Here is a 23,887-nt window from a genome sequence, read left to right as displayed (position 1 = left end):
CGAAACCCTTTCCCAGAATATTCCCTCAGGACAGAGTGGGCCCAGACCATGGGGGAGCTTCAGCTCCCTGCCACCCACTGACAAGATGTGGAGATGCCGGCGTTGGACTGGGGTAGACACAGTAAGAAGTTTAACAACACCAGGTTAAAATCCAACAGGTTTATTTGGTAGCAAAAGCCACACAAGCTTTCGAGGCTCTAAGCCCCTTCTTCAGGTGAGTGAAGTCTGGCTGTCTTGTCTGGAGACAATACACATCTTTTTAGCCTGTCTTGATGCTCTCTCCACTCCCATTGTTTTGTTTCTTAAAGACTTGATTAGTTGTAAGTATTCGCATTCCAACCATTATTCATGTAAATTGAGTCTGTGTCTTTATAAGCTCTGTTTGTGAACAGAATTCCCACTCACCTGAAGAAGGGGCTAAGAGCTCCGAAAGCTTGTGTGGCTTTTGCTACCAAATGAACCTGTTGGACTTTAACCTGGTGTTGTTAAACTTCTTACTGTGTTTACCCACTGACAACCCAGAAACTTCTGGAAAAGCAGCGAGGGGGTGGGGAAAAGAGTGGGCGGGGCCAGTGGAGGAGGCGGGGCTGGGACTGGGGCGGGGCTGGGGCGGGGCGGGGCCGGTGCGAGGGGCGGGTCCAATTTGGGGCGGGGCCAATGGGGCGGTTTTAGGGAGGGGCATTGCCAGCGCGGGGGCGCGGTTTGCGGTGGGGGCGGGGTTCGCGGAGGGGGCGGGGTCGGCGTGGGGGGGGGGGGGCGGGTCAATTTGGGGCGAGGAAGCGGACGGGGCTTGGCGAGTCTGGCTATGACGTAACAATGAGTGACAGCCCCGGTACATCCCGGAAGCTGCTGGGTCACCAGGGCAACCGGACCGGAAGTGAGTTGAGGGGATTGTGTGTCTCCCTTCTCAGGCCGAGGGTTCGTCACTGGGCCGCGGAGCTGATGTACGGAGTGTAACCGCCGGGAAGTGTCGGCCCCGTGGGCACTGAGCGGCGGACAGGGGAGCCCAACCGGCCCGGGCATGGGCTTCAATCCTCAGGGTTTGTCTCCCCACCCAGCCCGGGCCCGGCAGAGCCAGAGCTCAGGGTGAGTGAAAGAGGAAGAGGTGGAGGCCGCACAGCCTCCTTCCCGGGGATGTGGGGAATCCCAGTGGGGAATTCCCCAGTCTGGAACCCCCTCCATCCAGGGGGAGGCTGTGGAGCCTCACTGGGACCATTGGGGATTCCTGGAGTGTGCAGTCTGTCCAAGCTGTAAATAACTTCCTCATCCCCTCTGCCTCCTCTGGTGACACTAGAATCTGGTACAGGATTGGCACTGCCCGGTGATGTAATGTTTGTAGCAGAACCAGGATTCTGTGCCAACAAAAACAGGAAATGCTGGAAAATCTCAGCAGGTCTGACAGCATCTGTGGAGAGAGAATAGAGCCAACATTTCAAGTCTGGATGACCCTTCGTCAGAGCTGGTGGAAAGGATATTGGCTTAGTAGAATTTGATTTTAGTCTTCAACTTAATGCTGTGCTGCTTCTGACACCATCGCAGAGTCTGCTCGCTGTGGGGAGAACTTGCTTTCTGGATGTGTGCACTGATGTCTTCATCAGTAGTGGAATCCTTGAGAGCAAGCACACCGCCAAGGGTCTAGCAATGTTTCTACAGTCTGGAGACTCATGCCGTTAGCACATATGCCTGGTGTTTTGTAACCTTTGTCTGCTGTTTGCTGAAACAACTTCTAACTTGGAGACACTGATTTGTTGACATGTTTTTAGGCAGTACTCGAGATTTTGTCTGCTGTGGTCTGGGTGTCTTGTTGTGGGCAGTTAGTACACAGTCAACTGCATACAATGTCCCTGAATATCACCTCTGTGACTTTGAAGGTACGCAGTCTGGAGCGATTGAAGAGCTTTCCTGAATGGAACATAATGTTGATGCTTGCAGGCTTTTCTCTGATGGCTTCCATAAAGACTACAACAAAGAAGCAATTGAAGAGTTGGGAAGACACAATGCATCCTCGCTTTATCCCGCTGGTGCCGAACATCTCACCACAGCCACAAACACATTTAACCACGCAGACCCGACATTCAATAGGTGTAGTGTTTAACAAACTTGTTTGGACCTCCTAACGTTGAGTAGGATGACATATGAAAAGAGACTGGATCTTGGGCTTGTACTTACTGGAATTTAGAAGAATAAGAGGGGATCTCATAGAAACATATAAAATCCTGATGGGACTGGACAGGCTCGATGCGGGAAGAATGTCCCTGATGTTGGGAAAGTCCAGAACTTGGGGGGTCACAGCCTAAGAAGTGGTAAGCCATTCAGGACTGAGATGAGGAAGAACTTCTTCACTCAGCTGTGAACCTGTGGAATTCTCTACCACAGCTGTTGGGGCCAGTTCATTAACCATGTTCGAGGGAACTGGACGTGGCCCTTGTGGGTAAAGGGATCAAGGGGTATGGAGAGAAAGCGGGAGTGGGATACTGAACGTGTGTGATTTGCCATGACCATATTGAATGGCGGTGCAGGCTTGAAGGGCTGAATGGCCTCCTCCACCTATTTTCTATGTTTCTACGGCTCTCGTGATCAAAAACTTTAATTAGGTCGATGGGCAAGCAGCATTTATAGATCCTGATGTTCTCTATTTTTCTTGTAGTTATGTTGCGATAAACACCATATCAGCCACCCCACTGTTAGCCCTAAAACCACACTGTGACTCCAGAAGTGTAATTTGCAAAGCTGACTGGTGGACCTTTGGAAGGATCTTTACTATGACTGTTTCCTTTGTAATTGTTGCAGGCGTTTGTGGATCCTTTCTGCTTCCAGATGCTGAACATGTTGACAACCTTGAAGTTCTGTGGAACCCTTTCCCGATCCCCGAGGAAAGGTTATAAATTTGTTAACGAGGTCTGTGCTACCACACTTCCAAATCTGGAATGCCGTATGGGCCAGGGATTCTGCCTCGTTTGGTTGATTGCCTTTATCAGCTCTTCAGCGGAAGGAAGAAAAGAGATCCTTTCTTTGGCACTCAATTTGATGCAGGCAATCTGCTGAGGTGGAGTCTTTGAGACATTCACAAACTGCTCATGCCACCTTTCCATGACAGCTCATTTCAATCTGCGGTCAGGATAGGAGAGGAAGCCAATTTGGATGGGCCATACACCGTTCGCGGCACGTTGTAAAAACACGGATCATGCTTGTCAGCTGGACGTTGCCACTCATCGAGTTTTGCGTTCCACCAGACATTCAGCATTTCCCTTAAAGTACATTGACGCTTTGGCATTTTTAGAGGTTTCCTGCTTGCGAAGAAGGCAGATGTTTTCATCATTCTCAGCAATCTGCTGCTTTCACTGGCAGTATTCCAGGACGATTCCTGAAGTCTCGATTGTAGCTGATCTGTCTCCAAGGCCAGTGTATCCTTGTCCAAAACCCCATACACAGTCCTTCAGAAATCTTGACATTGAAATTGACATTGTGGAAAAATAACATGCTGGATAACTGCACTCATACCTGTACAGATGCTTTTAGATGAGGGCTCTGAACTTGTGACGCAGCCAATCCAGGCTTAGATTTGAAGATTAACTGCTCACTTGTTTGATTTGGATGCAGCCTCATGTCATGTCTCATTTTAAATGCTCTTGCTGCACTGCCGTAATGAACTTGTTGTTAGTGAAAGGTCCTGCAGAAAATGTTGGTTTGCTGCATCGGTAAAGCTGTTAGGAAGATGGCAGGATGCTAATCTGTGACGTTATTGAAGCTAATGAATGAGTAAAGAATTAAACAGGTCAAATGAAAATTAAACAAAGTTGTAAAGGGAACATATTGCGGAATTGATCAGAAATTGGGAGTTTGTCTGTTTACTGGGACAGCATTAACTCCTGCCTGGGACTTGCCCGCAACACCAATCTCCTGAACTCCAGGCAAAGATGTGTGCGCAGTGGGCTGCATGTTCAGTGAATGGAGGCTCAAGCTGTTTGTGAAAATTCTGGAGTCTGTGCGGGGAACAAGCCATATGGGTGCAGTCAACGATGACTCTGCGCCTCGGGAAAACACACCATCCTGACCAAAGGCATCCTGTCTCCTGCATTGCTGCCTCCATGGGGGTTAATACTGCTGCCTCACAGCGCCAGGGACACGGGTTCGATTCCCGGCTTGGGTCACTGTCTGTGTGGAGTTAGCACATTCTCCCCGTGCCTGCGTGGGTTTCCTCCGGGTGCTCCGGTTTCCTCCTAAAGTCCAAAGATGTGCGGGTTAAGTTGATTGGCTATGCTAAATTACCCTTTGGTGTTGGGGGTGGATTAGCTAGGGTAAAATGCATGGGGTTACGGGAATAGGATCTGGGTGGGATTATGGTCGGTGCAGACTCGATGGGCCCAATGGCCTCCTGCGCTGTAGGGATTCTTGATTCTATGTGATGAAGTTGTTTGCTTCTGGTGGAGAGGCCATTCATGACCTTGTTTGCTTGCAAGGTAAGTTGACTAAACACGGTCAGTGGTTCAGCCTTGAGTGACCGGAAGATGTCAAAATTGAGGCCCCCTCAGCCTTTGTTGCAACGCATCCTGCAGCAGCTTCCCTGGTGAAGCAGAGAGCAGCCGCACTGCCTTCACTTAATAGGAGGCCTTGTAAACACGTGTGGGCTAAGTCTTCCTGCTCTCCTTTGCTTCAGCCTCATCTTGCTCCAGCCACAGGGCTCTCCATTATCTCTTCCTCCTCCTTGAACTGTGGAGCCCTTTTTGCTGCCCAAGTTCATGAAGAAAACCCCCCCCACCCCCCCCAATCCCAACCCCTCAAATCCCACACAATCCCTACCATTTTTTGCAGCTTGCCAGCAGTCTATTACAACTCAGCAGCTGCATGTCTAATCAAAGTTGAGCCCTTGAAACACCAAGGCAACACCTCTCCCCAGTTGTGCTCCCCCCCCCCCTCCCCAGTTGTGCCCCCCCCCCCCAAGAATTTGTGGGTGGTCATCGGAATGCGTGAAGGCAGAATTCGGGGATGTGAAACTGGCAGCAAAAGAGGTTCAGGAGGTGACCTGGATAATTAAATTACAACCAACTCGAAACTGCGTTGGTTATACTTTTCAATAAACCTGCACTGTATTAGCACTGCAAATGCGGAAGCATTGCCCCAATTTTAGCAGCACGAAATAGATGGTTGTGGAATCGCACCCCCCCCCCCCCTCACCCAAATTTAACTGGACCAAGCTGTGATATTAGAATGTGTTTAAACAGCTCAGTAATATTTTCCTTATATTGAATTGCAGCTAAAAACCACACTAATTTAAACAATGGCTGGAGAGGAATATGCTTCAATGATGGAGGAGGGCAATGTGGAGGAAATGGATACGTCTGATACACAGTGGAACTGGTACTATTTGGGTGAATGTGGAAAGTGGCACATTTTTGAGGTGTGTTATTACTTTTGCTTTCCTTACTTCCCATGTAATAGTTTTGAAGTGATGTGTGAGCCAATGTAGGAGATTTGAAAATCATAGAAAATAGATTCTAGCCTCTGAGCTGGTGTCTCATACCTTCTGTGAGCTTGAGACCATCTGGAACTTTGCCTGTGTCTTAACCCACACCAAGACCCATTCGCCCATCACCCCTGTGCTCACTGACCTTTCTTGCTCTAGGTCGCCACAGTCAAGACACTGCTGCCTCTCTCTTGCACGGCCCTCCCTCACTCTCTCGCACGGCTCTGAGTTGTCCATGCTCACCTAATGCTGGCCTTTTCAACATTCTGATTTTAATCTCTCCACTATCAGTGGCTGTCTCTCCGGCTGCCTGGACCTTAAGCTCTGTAATTCTCTCCTTAAACTTCTCTTCCTTGCTTTTCTCACAACTTACCTCTGTGACCAAGGATTTGGTCATTTGGTCTAATATCTCCTTATGTGGTTCAGTGTCAGACTTTGTTTTAAAATGCTCCTGTGAAACGCGTTGAAATATTTATTCTGTTAAAGGCACTATATAGGTAGATTATTGTCCCTTAGCTGAGAAATTCTCATCCTGTTCCTGTAATCTATTCCTGTAAAGCTATTGAATAGCCCAATTTAGCCAAAATTGTTCAATTTTTACACATTTGATACATCGTGCAGTTTGCCTGTATTTTATATACTGGAAGAATCAGAATAATTACAGCACAGAAGGAGGTCATTCAGCCTATTAAGTGCTTGTTAGCAGTTTGCAAGAGCACTTCAGCTAATCCCAGTCCCCATCATTTCCTGTTGGCCTTGAAAGTTATTCCTCTTCAGGTAATGATCCTTTTGAAAGCCATGATTGAAGCTACCTCTGCCTCGTTCTCAGGCAGTGCATTCCAGGTCCTAACCACGTAAAAAATAAAGGTTTTTCCTTGTATTGCCTTTGGTCCTTTGCCATTCATCTTGGGGTGGCATGGTGGTTAGCACTGCTGCCTCACAGCTCCAAGGAATCGGGTTCAATTCCAGCCTTGGCTGTCTGAGGAGTTTGCGCGTTCTCCCCGTGTCTGGCTGGGTTTCCTCCAGGTGCTCCAACTTCCTCCCACAATATAAAAATGTGCAGGTTAGGTGGATTGGCCGTGCTAAATTGACCCTTATTGTCAGGGAGACTAGCAGGGTAAATATGTGGAGCTATGGGGATAGGGCCTGGGTGGGATTATGGTCAGTGCAGCCTTGATGGACCAGATGGCTGCCTCTTGCACTGTAGGGTTTCAATGATTCTCTGATAAATCAGTATCCTTTGGTTCTAAATCCTTCTGCCAATGGAAACGATTTCTCCCTGTGTACTCTGCCCAGATCTCCCATGATTGTGAACACCTCCTATTAAATCTCCTCAGTACCTCCTCCAAGGAGAACAGCCCCACCTTCTCCAGTTTATCCTTGAAACTAGTCCCTCAGCTCTAAATTTTCTGCATCCTTCTCATGCCTTTACATTCTTTCCAAAGTGGTTGATTTCAGGTTGATTTTGGCTAATGTTGAGGCAGACCAATCTTGTGATGAGGACGCCACATTTAGTACTTTTCTCGCCTTTCAGTGAGTTTAGTGTACAGTCTGGTTTTTAAGGCTAGAACTATCTTTAAAAACTGTCTGAGTTGCAAATAACATGCACCAAAACAAGTTCCAAAATCATTTGTCATGTTTTTGCCTAATCCTTGAGCTGTCATTAGCATAGCAATATGAAAATCTCGTTGGGCTGATTATTGTTTTTCAGTTTACAACACCATGGTGCTGAAAACAATATTAAACCTAGTGAAATATTCGTTGCGAGAAGCTTTATTACTGTTGGTACAGACATTGCTAATTAATGTAAACACAACAAACATCTTTCAAAAAATGCCTGATTCAATAGTTGATCTGTGGTGAGTTCGCGGAATTACTAATGTTTTGAGAGTACAGAATTGGGTATGTCTGTGATGCACCATGTAGAATCATACAGCACAGAAGGAAACCCCTTTGGCCCAATGTGATGGTGATACAGCACTTAAAAATTAAAACACTCACTGTTTACATGGGAAGAAGATACAAAAGTCTGAGGTCACGTACCAACCGACTCAAGAACAGCTTCTTCTCTGCTGCCATCAGACTTTTGAATGAACCTACCTTGCATTAAGTTGATCTTTCTCTACACCCTAGCTATGACTGAAACACTACATTCTGCACTCTCTCGTTTCCTTCTCTATGAACGGTATGCTTTGTCTGTATAGCTCGCAAGAAATAATGCTTTTCACTGCATACTAATACATGTGACAATAATAAATCAAATCAACATAGAGTGGCACATGACGATGCACAGCTGGCTGCTGTTAGACTGTACCCCAGCAAGGGGCAGTATCCCTTGGTTATACTCCTGATATTGTGAAGGTGAAAGAGGAAACCAGATACGGTTTGGGATAGATTTATTCACAGTGAAACTTTACAAGTATATGACTCCACTCCACTCCTGTGTCTTTCCATGAACACAAGCAACCATCCAATCCAATCAATGTCCTGTATCTCTACATACTTCACCTCAAATGGTACAATTAACATGTAGGTCTGTACCCCATCAAGGGCCAGTACCCCTGGACCTGTGGGGCTGTACCCCAGCAATAGTCAGTACGTTCAGGAGAGAGAGTTGCCCCTTCTGTTATTTTTTGTGTTCCACTTAACGAATCTAATTTCATTTCAACTTTTTTTTTATAACTATCCTAAATCTTTACTACAGATAAATTAAAATGTGCTTCCTTATCTTTCAATATACCTGTTGACAATGGGGAGCGTTAGTTTGAAAAGCTCAATTCTGCGAATCACTCGGCACAGATTGGAAGAAATATTTTTCTTTTTCTTTGCTACCCTTTTATCTGTTTTCCCGGCGATAACTCGGGTAGTGTTGAAGTTGAGGCCTTGATATCCATAATGTTCTCTTAGGCATTTCTATGTTTATTTCAGAGAGACCCCAATATTTCACGTTCTGTGGGCAGCGAGGAGATTGAAATGTTTTACAGGATGAATCCACAAGGTGTTCTCACATTTTCCACTGCAAAATACAACTACACGTTAGATTTCCAAGGTAACAATCCTTGTTTAATGGATCTGCTAATGGTTGGGGCAAATGAAAATTGATTGAATGCCAACATAAGACTGGTGATAGAAGCAGAACATGCTGGGAAACCAAGCTGAAGTAAAGAATAGCCTCCCAGTGTAATCCGTGCTCACTACGCCAGACTGACTGAAGGAGAGTAAAATACTGCGGATGCTCGAAATCTGAAGTAATAACACAAAACGCCGCAAGTATTCGACAGATCTGGCAGCGTCTTGTGGAGGGAGAAACGGGGGTTGGGTATTTCAGGTCAGTTGTTCGATTGAAAGATCATTGACTTAAAACGTGAGCTCTGTTTCTGTCTTCACTGATGCTGCCAGACCTGCTGAGTATTTGCAGCATTTTCCGGTGGAAGAAGAATTACCAGGCAGGGGAGAAGAAACCAGCTCCGGTTCCCACTGCTGACTGTTCTCCAGTCCTCTGGCCGGGAAGTGCTTGTGTGTGAACATTGAGTATGGACAGACTGTAGCTTGCTGTGATATCTGCCAGCCACTTAGAGTGTCAGTCGTCACAGTTGAGTTTCCCTGCATAAACTAACAACTTGCATTTATATAGGCGCCTTTAACATAGCAAGACATCCCAAGGCTCTTAATACCAAACAAAATTAGGCATAGAGCTACGTAAGGGGATATTAGGGCATTTCACAAAAATGGATTGGTCAAAGAGCGATGTTATAAGGAGCATCCTGAAGGAAGAGTGAGAGATGTTGGGAGGGAATTCTAGAGTTTGAGTCCAAGGCAGCTGAAGGCACTGCTGCTAGTGATAGAGCGATTAACATCCAGGACACACACGAGGCCAGAATTAGGTGAATTTGGAGGCCTTGGAGGATTGCTAAAGAAGGGCAAAGAGGTAATTGCAGGTGAGACCATGGAGGGATTTGAAGCCAGTTTTAGTTCAAGGTGCGTTGCTGGACAACATGGGTCAGGGGAGCACAGGGGTGATGGACGTGGGTCAGGGGAGCACGGGGGCGATGGGCGTGGGTCGGGGGAGCACGGGGGCGATGGGCGTGGGTCGGGGGCGATGGGCGTGGGTCGGGGAGCACAGGGGCGATGGACGTGGGTCAGGGGAGCACGGGGGCGATGGGCGTGGGTCGGGGGAGCACAGGGGCGATGGACGTGGGTCGGGGGAGCACAGGGGCGATGGATGTGGGTCGGGGAGCACGGGGGCGATGGACGTGGGTCAGGGGAGCACGGGGGCGATGGACGTGGGTCAGGGGAGCACGGGGGCGATGGACATGGGTCGGGGGAGCACAGGGGCGATGGACGTGGGTCGGGGGAGCACGGGGGCGATGGACGTGGGTCGGGGGAGCACGGGGGCGATGGACGTGGGTCGGGGGAGCACGGGGGCGATGGACGTGGGTCGGGGGAGCACGGGGGCGATGGACGTGGGTCGGGGGAGCACGGGGGCGATGGACGTGGGTCGGGGGAGCACGGGGGCGATGGACGTGGGCCGGGGGCGATGGGCGTGGGTCGGGGGAGCACGGGGGCGATGGATGTGGGCCGGGGGAGCACGGGGGCGATGGGCGTGGGCCGGGGGAGCACGGGGGCGATGGGCGTGGGTCGGGGGAGCACGAGGGCGATGGACGTGGGTCGGGGGAGCACGGGGGTGATGGACGTGGGTCGGGGGAGCACGGGGGCGATGGGCGTGCGTCGGGGGAGCACGGGGGCGATGGGCATGCGTCGGGGGAGCACGGGGGCGATGGGTGTGGGTTGGGGGAGCACGGGGGCGATGGGCGTGCGTCAGGGGAGCATGGGGGCGATGGGCGTGGGTCAGGGGAGCACGGGGGCGATGGGCGTGTGTCAGGGGAGCACGGGGGCGATGGGCGTGGGTCAGGGGAGCACGGGGGCGAAGGGTGAACAGGTGCAAGTTAAGAAACGGGCAGCCAAAGTTTTGAATGTGTTCAAGTTTACAGAGGGTAGAATGTGGGAGGTCAGTTAAGACTGCATTGAAACAATCCTGTCTGGAGGTAACTGAGGGACTGATGAGGGTTTCCCAGCAAGTGAACTGAGGCGGGGAGGAGACGGGTCATTTATGGAGAGGGACGTAAGTGGTGAATTTGGGGTTAGGAGGTCCAACAGGAGGATGTCAGCTGTGAACAGCCTGGTTTAATCTCACAGACCGGGAGGAGGGCTGGAGTCCCAATGAACAAAGTATCAGATGACTGTTCCTCCAGTACAAGTTGGCACCTCAGTAAGTGAGGGAGAAATGTACATGTTTTATGCATAAGTTGCATGGTGTCCAGAAAGACGCTTAAAGTGAATTCTGATTTTGGCAAACTGTTATCAAAATAAAGCTGAAATGATTTATAAATTGAGATCCCAGATGTAGAATTAAATTTGTATCTTCCGGATAGTGGGGTAACTTGTTTTTTCCCCTGATTCTGTCAGTTTTTTTCCTGCAAGATAGAAGCTAGTTTCCACAAGGCAGATGCATCAAAACCTATAACTGTGGACACCGTATTCCACCACTTCATTTTCACAGTAATGTCATCGCCGTGTTACTGTAAGCCTACTTGTGACACTAATAAATAAACTTTAAACTTTAATTTTGCAGCATGCTGGAACCCCAGAGTGCCCACAATCTAAATTCTTCACATTTAGATTCCCTCTCGCATTGCTTCTCTGCTGTTATGTCCTACTTTTTACCCCTCTTTTTCTTAAGACACATCCGGTGTTTTTACAGAAAACTGCAGATGCTGGAAATCTGAAAATCAAACGAAGTGCTGGAAAAGCTCAGCAGGCCTGGCAGCATCTGTGGGGAGAGAAACGTCTCGAGTCTGTACAGTTCCTCTTTGGAACCTGCTGTGTTTTTCCAGCGTTTTCTGTTATTTTTAAATTCTTCCTCGCACCAAAGAAAGCAAAGTAGTAGCTAATATATTTGCAGTTGATGTACCAAAGATTGACCGGAATAGCAAAAGAATTGAAGGACGTGTTCATTTATCCTTAGTTTTTATTCTGATTAATGGAATCTACGAGTATGTGATTACATTCTTAAGTAGCTTTCCTTCATTTTATCTCTTAGATAACCTGTGATTTTAGTGGCAAACCCGTTATATTCATGTTGTTATTGATTGTCATGTTTGGGTTGGCAAATTATAAGTGTTAGTCATAGGAATGTGTTTCTGTTGCAGCAATGAAGCAAACTAATACAGCAACAGGGAAGCAGCGGCCAGTGAAACGCGCGGCCTTCTCTGTCACTGCTTTCAGGTTGGTGTCATCTGGAGGCAAGAATTTGTAGAATTGATGTGAATGCTTCATAGTAATCAGCTGCAAATTACCGACTTACTGATAAATCTGCAGTGATCGCTTCAGTCTTTTAAGCTCTTTAATTGAATATTGTCACCCATAAATAACAAAAGAGGCTGTGTGTAGATATAAGGGAACAGAACCTGACATCAACAGGAGATGAGAAGTTGACATATTTCATGAAGACACAAAAGAGAAACATTAAACATGAATACTAGACAAACCTAACAAAGTAGGAAAAACAGAAAAGGAATTTAGACTAAGGGAATATGAGAGAGAATTCACAAACTTATAAAGGAGCAATACTTGTTGGAGTTTAGAAGGATGAGGGGGGATCTTATTGAATCTTATAGAATACTGCGAGGCCTGGATAGAGTGGACGTGGAGAGGATGTTTCCACTGGTAGGAAAAACTAGAACCAGAGGGCACAACCTCCAGGCTGAAGAGACAATCCTTAAAAACAGAGATGAGGAGGAATTTCTTCAGCCAGAGAGTGATGAATCTGTGGAACTCTTTGCCGCAGAAGGCTATGGAGGCCGAGTCATTGAGTGTCTTTAATACAGAGATAGATCGGTTCTTGATTGATAAGGGGATGAGAAAAATATCAGCCATGATTGAATGGCGGAGCAGACTCAATGGGCCGAGTGGCCTAATTCTACTCCTGTGTCTTATAAAAAGATTTGCTGTTGGCACATTGGTATTAAAAAGATAATCGAGGTTAAGGTTAGGGCTGCTGAAGGATGAAAGGACAGGCTTGCGGGGAATGAAGGGATAGCAGAGAAACTTTTCAAAGGGGAGAGAAGTATTGGGGTTCTAGAACTAGAGGCGTGTGTCACTTCAGCTTATTCGGCAGCACTAGTCCTTGAATTGGAAGGTTCAGGGTTCAAGCTCCATTCCCGGGCCTGAGCACACATTCTCGGCTGAAATCTGCAATGAGGGAATGCTGCATCGTCAGAGGTGCCTTCACTTGGTCACAACATTAAACCAGTGAAACAAGACATGGCATGATTCAGAAATAAAAGAACTGGGAGTTTTCCTATTGGCCTGACCCAACCATTTCAGAGAGGTTTGAAGTGATATATTCTGGAGGAATAACATGGCGCGGCATGTTTCTAAGGGGTTCCAGAACAGAGACACCAGGAGGTGTATGCACAGAAACACACACATACCAGTTAGGAGCAGAAGGAGGCCTTTTGGCCCCTCGAGCCTGCTCCGCCATTTGACAAGCTCATGGCTGATCTGTTTGTGTTTTGAATTCCACATCTACTCGCCGATAACCTTTGATTTCCTCAACACAATCCATCCGCCACCACGTTACAAATATTTAATGACCTCCACTGCCTCCTGAGACATGGAGTTCCAAAGTCGCACAATCTTCCGAGAACAAAAATTCTCCCATCTCTGCCCTAAAAAGGGGACTCCTGATTTTACAATAGTGCCTCTTGGTTCTGGACCCACTCACAAGAGGAAATATCCTTTCCACGTCCACCTTGTCAGTACTATTCAGGATCTTTTATACTTCAATCAGGTTGTCTCTCACCCTTTGAAATAACAGTGGAAACAAGACTAGTCTGCCCAAACCTCCTTCATAAGACAACCTGCTCATTCCAGGTATTAATCTAATAAATCTCTGAACCACCAACAACTCGTTTACATCCTCCTTTAAATAGGGAAAGCAAAACTGCACGCAGTATTTGAGATGTGGTCTCACCAATGCCCTGCATTACTGAGGCATAATATCCTTCCTTTAATGTCCAATTCCTCTTGTAATACAGGATAGTATTCCATTAGCTTTCTTTATTTGCTGTACCTGCATACTGACTTTTTGTGACTCGTGAATGAGAATACCTAGAACCGTCTGCACCGTGAAATTCTGCAGTCATTATCTGTTTAAGTAATACCCTGCTTTTTCTGCCAACATGAACAACTTCACATTTTCCCACATTATACGCCTTCTGCCTGATTTTTGCTCACTCACTCAACCTATGTATATCCATCTGCAACCTCCTTATGTCCACTTCACAGCATACTTTTCTACCTATCTTTGTGTTTTCTGCAAATTTAACTTCCAAGCCTTCACTCTCCTCCTCTAAGTCATAGATATAAATTGTGAAACGTTGAGGCCCCAGCACAGACCCCTGTGGGACTCCGCTGGGATGGTCAATTTAGACTGGTCCAGACAGCGATTCTCACATCCAGTAAAATGATTTTTAAAAAACCTCATCATATCTTGCCAATCAGAAAAAGACCCATTTATGCATATTCTGTTTTCTGTCACCCAGCCAATCTTCTATCCATGCTAAGCTGTTAACCCTTACACCACACGCTCCGACTTTGCACAACAGCCTTTTATGTGGCACCTTGTCAAATACTTTCTGCGAATCCAACTAACAGTACATCTATAGGCTACCCTTTATCCACATGTTACTCCTTCAAAGGACTCCAATAAATTGGTTAAACATGATTTCCCTTTCAAAAAAAACATATTGATTCTTCCCGGTCACCTCAAGTTTTTCAAAGTGCCCAGTTATAACCTCCTCAATGACTGATTCTTGCACCTTTCCCACAACAGACATCAGGCTAACTGGCCTATAATTTCCTGTTTTCTGCTTCCCTGCCTGAGATTTTAGCAGCACGGTGGCACAGTGGTTAGCACTGCAGCCTCACAGTGCCAGGGATCCGGGTTCAATTCCGGCCTCAAGTGACTGTCTGTGTGGAGTTTGCACATTCTCCCCGTGTCTGTGCGGGTTTCCTCCGGGAACTCTGGTTTCCTCCCACAGTTCAAAGATGTGTGGGTTAGGTTGATTGGTGGCACAGTGCTAACCATTGTGCCACTGCTGCTAAAATCTCAAAAACGGCAACGTTTATTTTTCTTGATGAAATTGATTGAAGAATGTTGATAACTTCCGAGTTTTTCTTCACGAGAGCATCTTTAATAGCCACCAGCACATGCGAGCTTGCCCACAGTATAACATACGAAAGATCACTCTATGGGCAATGTAGCAGTGGCTCAGTGACACACTGGAGCATCAGCCAAGACCAGTGGTTCTCAAACTTCTCGGGTTGAAGGAAACCATCTCAAGTGGATTGGCCACTGTAGAGACTACCCCGGGTAGATGCTACGTGGTGATCTTCCATGCTGCTCCTTACATGCTCCCCTCCAAGGTGACACGACCAGTCCACTCTGCACTACGGATATGACAATCACACTCCACTGCCACCTAACACTCTCTCTCACACTCCCTCACATTCTGCAATAACTATTTTGCAAACGTTGTGAAAATTCTCTATGGTCCCCAGTTTGTGAGACACTGGCCCAAATTGTATGTTTGGCTTTTGCCATTGAGGTGATCATTTTATTAACCTTATTCGGCTCACACTGAAATATACCGACTTTTTAAGCAACAGACAGCTTTAATTTCTAACCGCATAAATGTAAATGCAGAATGTTCTTTAAAAATATTCCATTAGATAACTAAGATATAGGGCAGTATATAATGGTGATAGAGGTTTGGGTTGGGGGTGGGTGGTGTCCACAGGCTGGAGAGTCACTGAGAGTTCTGCATTGTCTCTAGTTGGGAAATCTCTGCAGTACCTCTCAGATAGAAGTTGGGTCTGTTCTCCTTGGAGAAGAGAAGATTGGAAAGAGATTTCACGGAGCTATTCGAAATAATGAGGGGTGTGGACAGAGTCAATGGGGGAGACTGTTTCCAGGGTGAAAGGATTGAGAGCCAGAGGTCACCGATTTCAGGTACTTGACAAAAGAAGCAATAGCGACAGGAGGAAAATCTTTCTCACACAGCAAGTGGTTAGGATCTGGAATCCACTGCCTGAGAGTGTGATGAAGGCAGGTTCAGTTGAGGCAATAAAGAGGAAATTAGATGGTTATCTGAAAAGGAACGAATGTGCAGAGTTACGGGGCGAAGGCAGAGGAATTGTTCCTGCAGAGAGCCAGCACAGACACGACAGACCAAATAACGGCCTCCTGTGCAGTAACCATTCTCTCTCTCTGTGAATCTGTAATGGCCCAGAGGCGGTTCCTCCCCAAGATCGATGACCCCAGGGGTGGGAACCTGTCCGCTGAGAACTGCTGGCCAATCAGTGGCAGGCAGCGGCACCAGGGGCATGGTGGGAATTAACTGTCCACTTACTGGCCTCGACTGGCAGTGGACAGGAGGGCCGTTTTCCCACACTAGACGTAATTGGGGCGGGAAGGTGGTGGGGTCCCCACTTGGCACACTGCCCCCCGATTTTTAAAAAAATAACTCCCACCCCTCCAAACACACCTTGGGGGAGGACATTAAATTCTTGCTATAGAGTAAGGTGTTTGTGCGCGTGTGGTTCATAGAATCGTAGAAACCCCACAGCAAAGAAAGAGGCCATTCGGCCCATCGGGTCTGCACCAACCACAATCCCACCCAGGCCCCACCCCCACATCCCTATATATTTACCCACTAATCCCTCTAATCTGCGCATCCCAGGACACGAAGGGAAATTTTAGCATGGCCAATCAACCTAACCCGCACATCTTTGGACTGTGGGAGGAAACCGGAGCACCCGGAGGAAACCCACGCAGACACGGGGAGAATGTGTAAACTCCACACAGACAGTGACCCGAGCCGGGAATCGAACCCAGATCCCTGGAGCTGTGAAGCAGCAGTGCTAACCACTGTGCTTCCGTGCCGCCCCCTTCATCTTATATTGTTAATTGACACTGTTTGAATGGTAACTTTTTAATGCCTATTTGTTATGACATCTTTTCAAAGTTTTATATGTGGAAATGAAGAAATTCCCATCCCTTTACATTGGGACAATATAGACCGAGACGCACCTTATCAGGTGAGTCAAATCAGGCAACTTATTTCAGAAATCATGTATTCATCGTGACCTGTCACATTAAATGATCAACTCTGTTTTTAGCTCAGCCCATTGCACAAAGCTTCCAATGAATATCTGGAAGTCGCAAAACTCTTTGGACAAACGATGGATCAGAACCGGATCAAGAAAATTCAAAGAATTCAGAATTTAGACTTGTGGGAATTCTATTGCAGGTAATCACACAGGACGATATCTTATCAATTTGTTCATTATCATAGAATCATCATCATAGAATCATAGAAACCCTACAGTGCAGAAGGAGGCCATTCGGCCCATCGACTCTGCACCGACCACTATCCCACCCAGGCGCTATCCCCACATATTTTACCTGCTAATCCCTCTAACCTACACATCCCAGGACTCTAAGGGGCAATTTTTTAACCTGGCCAATCAACCTAACCCGCACATCTTTGGACTGTGGGAGGAAACCGGAGCACCCGGAGGAAACCCACGCAGACACGAGGAGAATGTGCAAACTCCACACAGACAGTGACCTGAGCCGGGAATCGAACCCAGGACCCTGGAGCTGTGAAGCAGCAGTGCTAACCACTGTGCTACCGTGCCGCCCTATATATTTCTCTGTCAGAGAAAGCTAGCTTCCTTTGCTTCATCAGAATAGGTGGAGGTTTTTCTTTATACATCAAAGGAAACTTTGTTCTCATGGCTTGGCCTATGCTTCCCTCGATTTTCTCTCACCAACATTTATGCTGCTTTCGATACTGACCTTGCCAAAGGCAGCTTATATGGAGATTCCCAGAGAATCTCGATAGCCTGAAAGGAAAAGCCAGTGTAAAATGTGGGGAAATCAATGTAAACATGCAGAGCTGAGGGTATTTTCCATCTGTCTTTAGTACGGTGACAATAAGGAAAAATTAAAACTAAACAAACAGTTCTTTTCTACAATTGGTCACGCGAACCAGGGCAGGACTTACTCAGTTAATGGTAGGGTGTTGGGGAGAGTTACAGAAGAGGTCTAGGGGGTATAGGTTCAGAGCTCCTTGAAAGTGGAGTCACAGTGAACAGAGTGGTGAAGAAGGCATTCACTAAACAGGCTGTTAAATTTGGCATGCGCAACTTTCCTTTTAATAAATCTGCACTGACGGTGTTTGACTAACTCGTGCACTTCTGAATACCCACTAATCAAATTTGAATGATGGATTTCTGAGAATTTGTAATTAATTTTTGTCGCAGCACAGTTTAGTAACTTGCTTTGCCGCGTGAATTTTATTTTAATATAAAGGTGAAATACTGCGGATGCTGGAATCTGAAATAAAATTGGAAAAGGCAGAAAAATCTGAACAGGTCTGACAGCATCAGTGGGGAGAGAATGGAGCCAACGTTTCGTGTCTGGGTGATCCTTCAAAGCTCTGACAAAGGGTCATCCTGACTCGGAACGTTGGCTGAATTATATTCTGCTGTCCGATATGGTCATAGTTCAGATCAGCCCACTACGAATCCCAACATCCAAAGTCGTGTGCGCTGAATGAGAGTGAAAATTCAGACAACCTTGTCTCGACCCTTGCTGATTGATGTTTTGACTTTTACTTTTCCAGAAAAAAAGTTCATTTGAAGAAGATGAGAAATGGGATCGAACTGAATGAGAGAATGTTGTTCCACGGCACTGGTAATGAATTTGTAGAAGCAATATGTTCACAGAACTTTGACTGGAGAATAAATGGATTGCATGCTACAGTATATGGAAAAGGTAGGTAGTAATTAATTTTTTTATTCATTTGTGGGACATAGAAATCCATAGAAACCCTACAGTGCAGGAGGAGGCCATTCAGCCCATTGATTCTGCACCAACAACAACCCCACCTAGGCCCTATCTCCGTTACCTCACATATTTACCCCACTAGTCCCTCTAACCTAAGCATCCTGAGACACTAAGGGGCAATTGAGAATGGACAATGTACCTAACCCCACATCTTTGGACTGTGGGAGGAAACCGGAGCACCCAGAGGAAACCCATGCAGACACGGGGAGAATGTGCAGACTCCACAAAGATAGTCGCCCGAGGCCAGAATCGAACCTGGGTCCGTGGAGCTGTGAGGCAGCAGTGCTAACCACCGTGCCGCCCTCATGGGTGTTGCTGGCTGGCTAGCATTTATTACCCATCCCTTGTTGCCCGAAGGCAGTTGAGAATCAACCACATTGCTGTGGCTCTGGAGTCACATATAGGCCAGACCAGGTAAGGACAGCAGATGTCCTTCCCTAAAGGAGATTAGTGACCAAGATGGGTTTTATCAGGGCGAATACACAAAGATTTGCACGTTTAACAAGTGGAGTTGTATAATGTATGCAATGTTGGATTTGGAGTTTATTGAGGTGCATTTTGAATCTCTTCACAGGGACCTATTTTGCTCGTGACTCCTCATACTCCAGCCGTTACTGCCGCACCAGTGAAACACACGAGCCTTCTTTGCAACGACTGGGAGCAGCGCTGTCCCCGTCTGCACCTCATCAGTGGAGGTCGCAATTCAAGACTATGTTCCTCGCTCGGGTTCTTGTGGGTGACTATATTACTGGAGACCCCAAATACATTCGGCCTCCGTCAAAGGATGGAAGTCTGGTGAACCTGTACGACAGCTGTGTCGATAACAAATGGAATCCAAAGATTTTTGTAGTTTTTGATTCTAACCATATTTATCCAGAATACCTGATTGAATTCACTTAATCTCAACTTCAGGAATGACTGCTTGAAGAAGTGGGAAAAGACCTATTAAAAACACTTCCATGAAAGGCTGTTACAGACATAACCGTTTCTTTAACTGACAAGACGGATTTTGACACCCCCAGCCTTTCAGGAAGTGGGTGGCCATGCAATGTTTGCAGAGGGGTCAGACTGGATGCTTGCACTACCTGCTGTATGGTCGACGTCATATGGGTCTGAGTAAACCCGCAATCTACCACATGCACAAGACCCTGATGACATCATGGAGGCCGATTGAGCATGATCTGGCATCTTCCCCTTTGCCTGGTAAAGCTTGGAGGAATGAGAGAAGAGGCCCTTTTTGGGGCTAAGAGGGGTGGTCGTCCTGCACTCCCCCCTCCCCGTGAGATGACTCCTACCCCACCCTGGCCCTACCTGACGAGATCATCCTGAGGGATTCCTGCTATTCTGAAGCAGACAAGCTGCCTCGGGACCATTGCATCCATTAACCTGACCCAATCCCTTAAAGGACCAGGATCTCCATTGACCAGGAAAGAAAGAAAATCTTGCATTTATATATCATCGTTCATGACCTCAGGATGTCTTGAAGCACTTTACAGACAACAAAGTACTTTTGCGGTGTAGTTACTGTTGCAATGTAAGGAATGTGCAGTCACTTTGTGCAAAGTACACTCCTACCAATGGCAATGTGATAACCACCAGCAAATCTGTTTTAATGATGTTGTTTGAAGGATAAAGTATTGACCAGGACACTGGGATAACTCCCAGCTCTTCCTCAAAATGGTGCGATGGTTTTTTTTTTTAACTGACAGGGCCTCAGTTTAATGTCTCTCCCAGAAGGTAACAATTCTAACAGCGCAACGTGCCCTCATTTCTGCCCCTCTGACGTTGTCACACTTGCCTCAATCTTGCCGTGCCAGCCTTGAATTTTGTGTCTGAGTCTCTAGAGTGAGTCTCGAACCCGCAACTTTCTGAATCTGAGAACTCAGTCGCGGCTCCTGGGTGACTCTCCCCGGCCCCATGGGGAAAAAAAAATCCAACCTTTAATCCTTGAATCAAAGTAACAGGGAGCTGGGATCCTGATTAAAATCTGTTGATGCTCTCACCAGTAACCACCACACTTTCTATAAAGCATCAATTCATATTTGCTGCTATCATTACAAAACGTTAATCCGGCTGAAAGTAGAAATGTCAGCAGGCATGTCTGGTAAGTATCAAAGAGTAGTTCAGGAGATTGGGGTGGATTTAATGGAAGTACCAGTTTAATTTTAAACTAATCCTACTGCCCTATTCTATCCCCATATCTTGGGAGCTTATGCTTTCTATATTTATGCAAATTTCCTTCAAAATTGTAAGAGGCTGTGCTTCAGCTATTCACCCCCCCCCCAAGACCTCACCTGACCCCCAAGCCCCCCCCCCCCCATTCCTCACCTTTCCTTCCATTCTGTTTGATGGCCCTTTGACTGCCACTGCCAAGTGAAATTGTCCTTTCCCCATTCATCCCATTAAAAGCCTTCATTGTAAAAGCTCCCGTTAAATCTTGCCTTAACCCCCTCTACTCCAGTCCGTTATCACAATAAGCAAAGAGACTAGGGCTGTGTGAGAGATTGGACTGTAGGGTTAATTTAAAATCACTCCGTTGAATCCACCACAAGCTCCCTCAGTTTTCTTGGATATTGATTACCTCCTTTGAATTTATTAATGCTTTAATTTGGTTTTCTGGCAGACCCTATTTTCAGTGGTGCCAGTTTGATTGGCTCCGACAACCCCATTGAAGACATGATACTTTTTAAAACAAAATCTTCTCCATTTCCCCCCATCTCGAGTGCAGGCTGACACTTCTCATCCCAAAGTGATCCCACATCTAAGTTATCAATTATTTGGCTTTTTAACAAGCTTTTTAAAGTGTTTTTTTTCAATATATTTGGGTGCTGGGCTTCTTTCATTGCCCTCTTTAGCATCTTAGTTTCGTTAAACGCTCAGCATCTATATGTTTTAGGAGTTTCAAAGAAAGAGGTAAATGTTGAGGGGTTTGGACTGAGATTATTTCCCGTCTTAGCTCATCGTGTTCAAAAAAAGCAGGGTATAACTTGTAGGCCAGTCCGCTTGATCTTGGTGGTGGAATAACTTCTAGAAACAGTGTGGGGCAAACTTGTTTTAACAGATGGAAACATTAAATGTGAATAGTTTCTCAATGTCAAGGATGAGTTAATTGGGTAGCTTGAAGATCAAATTTCTTAAATTAAACTAGCAACATGCAGAAAGGCAAGACTTTGACTTTTTTTCCCCTTTGGCCTCTTACAACAGGTGTGTAATGAGTACAGGAATATTTTTTCTATCTGTGTATATACGAGGCTGTATATACAAACGCACTTTTAAAAAAAAACATCTCTAAATAAAGCTTTTAAAATCACTTCCTCGACATTGTGAAAATCCACTGGCAAGAAACTGCAAAGGCAAATCGATGATATTCCGTTCGTGCAGCTCACGGAAGTGCAATAAATGCATCTGGTGGAATTGTGCGCAGTGGATGAGTTCAGATGGACGATACAAATTTATTGCATTGTATCTCAGCTCTGCAAAGGCATGGAGTCGCAGTCAAGGCTTTAGAGGAAGGCTGGGACCCTCAGCAAAAAACCACAGCACGTTAAAAGATGCAAAATAAATCAATTGATCAATTGAATCGCGTTGTTGTGAAGGCTATAAATAAACTTCTGTTTTGTTTAAACAGTTACTTTGAACATAGAAATTTTACGCACTAAGATTTTGGTGGTTAAAAGTTTTCAGAGAGCACAACCCAATGGCAACATAATGCAATGGCAAGTTCTTTTTTTTCATTCGTGGGAATGGTTGGCTGGCATTTATTGTCCATCCCTAGTTGCCTGAGGGCAGTTGAGAGTCAACCAGGTTGCTGTAACTCTGGAGTCACATGTAGAACATTACAGCGCAGTACAGGCCCTTCGGCCCTCGATGTTGCGCCGACCAGTGAAACCAATCTAAAGCCCATCTAACCTACACTATTCCAATATCATCCATATGTTTATCCAATAACCATTTGAATGCTCTTAATGTTGACGAGTCTACTACTGCTGCAGGCAGGGCATTCCACGCCCTTACTACTCTCTGAGTAAAGAACCTACCTCTAACATCTGTCCTATATCTATCACCCCTCAATTTAAAGCTATGTCCCCTAGTGTTAGGCATCACCATCCGAGGAAAAAGGCTCTCACTATCCACCCTATCTAATCCTCTGATCACCTTGTATGCCTCTATTAAGTCACCTCTTAACTACCTTCTCTCTAACGAAAACAACCTCGAGCCCCTCAGCCTTTCCTCATACGATTTTCCCACCATACCAGGCAACATCCTGGTAAATCTCCTCTGCACCCTTTCCAACACTTCCACATCCTTCCTATAATGCGGCGACCAGAACTGTACGCAATGCTCCAAGTGCGGCCGCACCAGAGTTTTGTACAGTTGCAGCATGACCTCCTGGCTCCGAAACTCAATCCCTCTACCAATAAAAGCTAACACACCGTACGCCTTCTTAACAACCCTATCAACCTGGGTGCCAACTTTCAGGGATCTATGCACATGGACACCCAGATCCCTCTGTTCATCCACACTACCAAGTATCTTACCATTAGCCCAGTACTCTGTATTCCTGTTACTCCTTCCAAAGTGAATCACTTTGTAGGCCAGACCAGGTAAGGACGGCAGATTTCCTTTCCTCAAGGACGTTAATGAACCAGATGGGTTTTTCTGACAATCGCCAATGGTTTCATGGTCATCAGTAGATTCTTAATTCCAGATATTTTTATTCAATTCAAATTCCACCATCTGCCGTGGTGAGATTCGAATCCGGATCATAGAAACATAGATGATGGGAGCAGGAGGAGGCCGTTTGAGCCTGCTCCACCATTCATCACGATCATGGCTGATCATCCAACTCAATAGCCTAATCCTGCTTTCTCCCCATAACCTTTGTTCCCATTTGCCCCAAGTGCTATATCCAGCTGCCTCTTGAATACATTCAATGTTTTGGCATCAACTACTTCCTGTGGTAATGAATTCCACAGGCTCACCACTCTGTGTGAAGAAATGTCTCCTCACCTCCATCCTAAATGGTCTACCCTGAATCCTCAGACTGTGACCCCTGGTTCACGAGTCCCCCACCATTGGGAATATCCTCCCTGCATCTACTCTGCCTAGTCCTGTTAGAATTTTATAAGTCTCTATGAGATCCCCCCTCATTCGTCTGAACTACAGCGAAAACAATCCTAACCGAGTCAATCTCTCCTCATACATCAATCCCGCTGTCCCCGGAATCAGCCTGGTAAACCTTCGCTGCACTCCCTTGAGAGCAAGAACATCCTTCCTCAGAAAAGGAGACCAAATCTGCATACAATACTCTAGGTGTGGCCTCACCAAGGCCCTGTATAATTGCAACAACACATCCCTGCTCCTGTACTGGAAACCTCTCGCAATGAAGGCTAACATGCCATTTACCGCCTTTACCACCTGCTGCACCTGCACGCTTACCTTCA

The 23,887-nt window shown here is 46.4% G+C and overlaps 1 protein-coding gene across 5 annotated transcripts; it reads left to right on the top strand.

Annotated features, from left to right (window-relative positions):
• The first annotated feature begins 856 nt into the window (after window positions 1–856).
• parp11 (poly(ADP-ribose) polymerase family member 11) lies at window positions 857–22,065 on the top strand. 5 transcript variants are annotated; one of them, XM_078219598.1, is made up of 9 exons: window positions 860–1,086; window positions 2,791–3,775; window positions 5,255–5,398; window positions 8,393–8,513; window positions 11,674–11,749; window positions 16,555–16,627; window positions 16,709–16,839; window positions 18,220–18,371; window positions 19,018–21,527. In XM_078219598.1, the coding sequence occupies exons 3-9, from the start codon at window positions 5,279–5,281 to the stop codon at window positions 19,341–19,343; spliced, it is 999 nt and encodes a 332-aa protein (XP_078075724.1). In that variant the 5' UTR covers window positions 860–1,086; window positions 2,791–3,775; window positions 5,255–5,278; the 3' UTR covers window positions 19,344–21,527. The 5 variants fall into 5 exon arrangements, with proteins under 5 accessions (XP_078075723.1, XP_078075724.1, XP_078075725.1 ...); XM_078219599.1 differs by having other exon boundaries at window positions 2,791–3,944; XM_078219597.1 differs by lacking the exon at window positions 2,791–3,775 and having other exon boundaries at window positions 857–1,086; window positions 19,018–22,065.
• The last annotated feature ends 1,822 nt before the right edge of the window (window positions 22,066–23,887 follow it).

Source organism: Mustelus asterias, chromosome 9 (assembly GCF_964213995.1).
Source record: "Mustelus asterias chromosome 9, sMusAst1.hap1.1, whole genome shotgun sequence".
NCBI lineage: Eukaryota > Metazoa > Chordata > Chondrichthyes > Carcharhiniformes > Triakidae > Mustelus > Mustelus asterias.
Note: the sequence above shows the minus strand (reverse complement) of the source record. Positions and strands in the feature narration are given on the sequence as shown.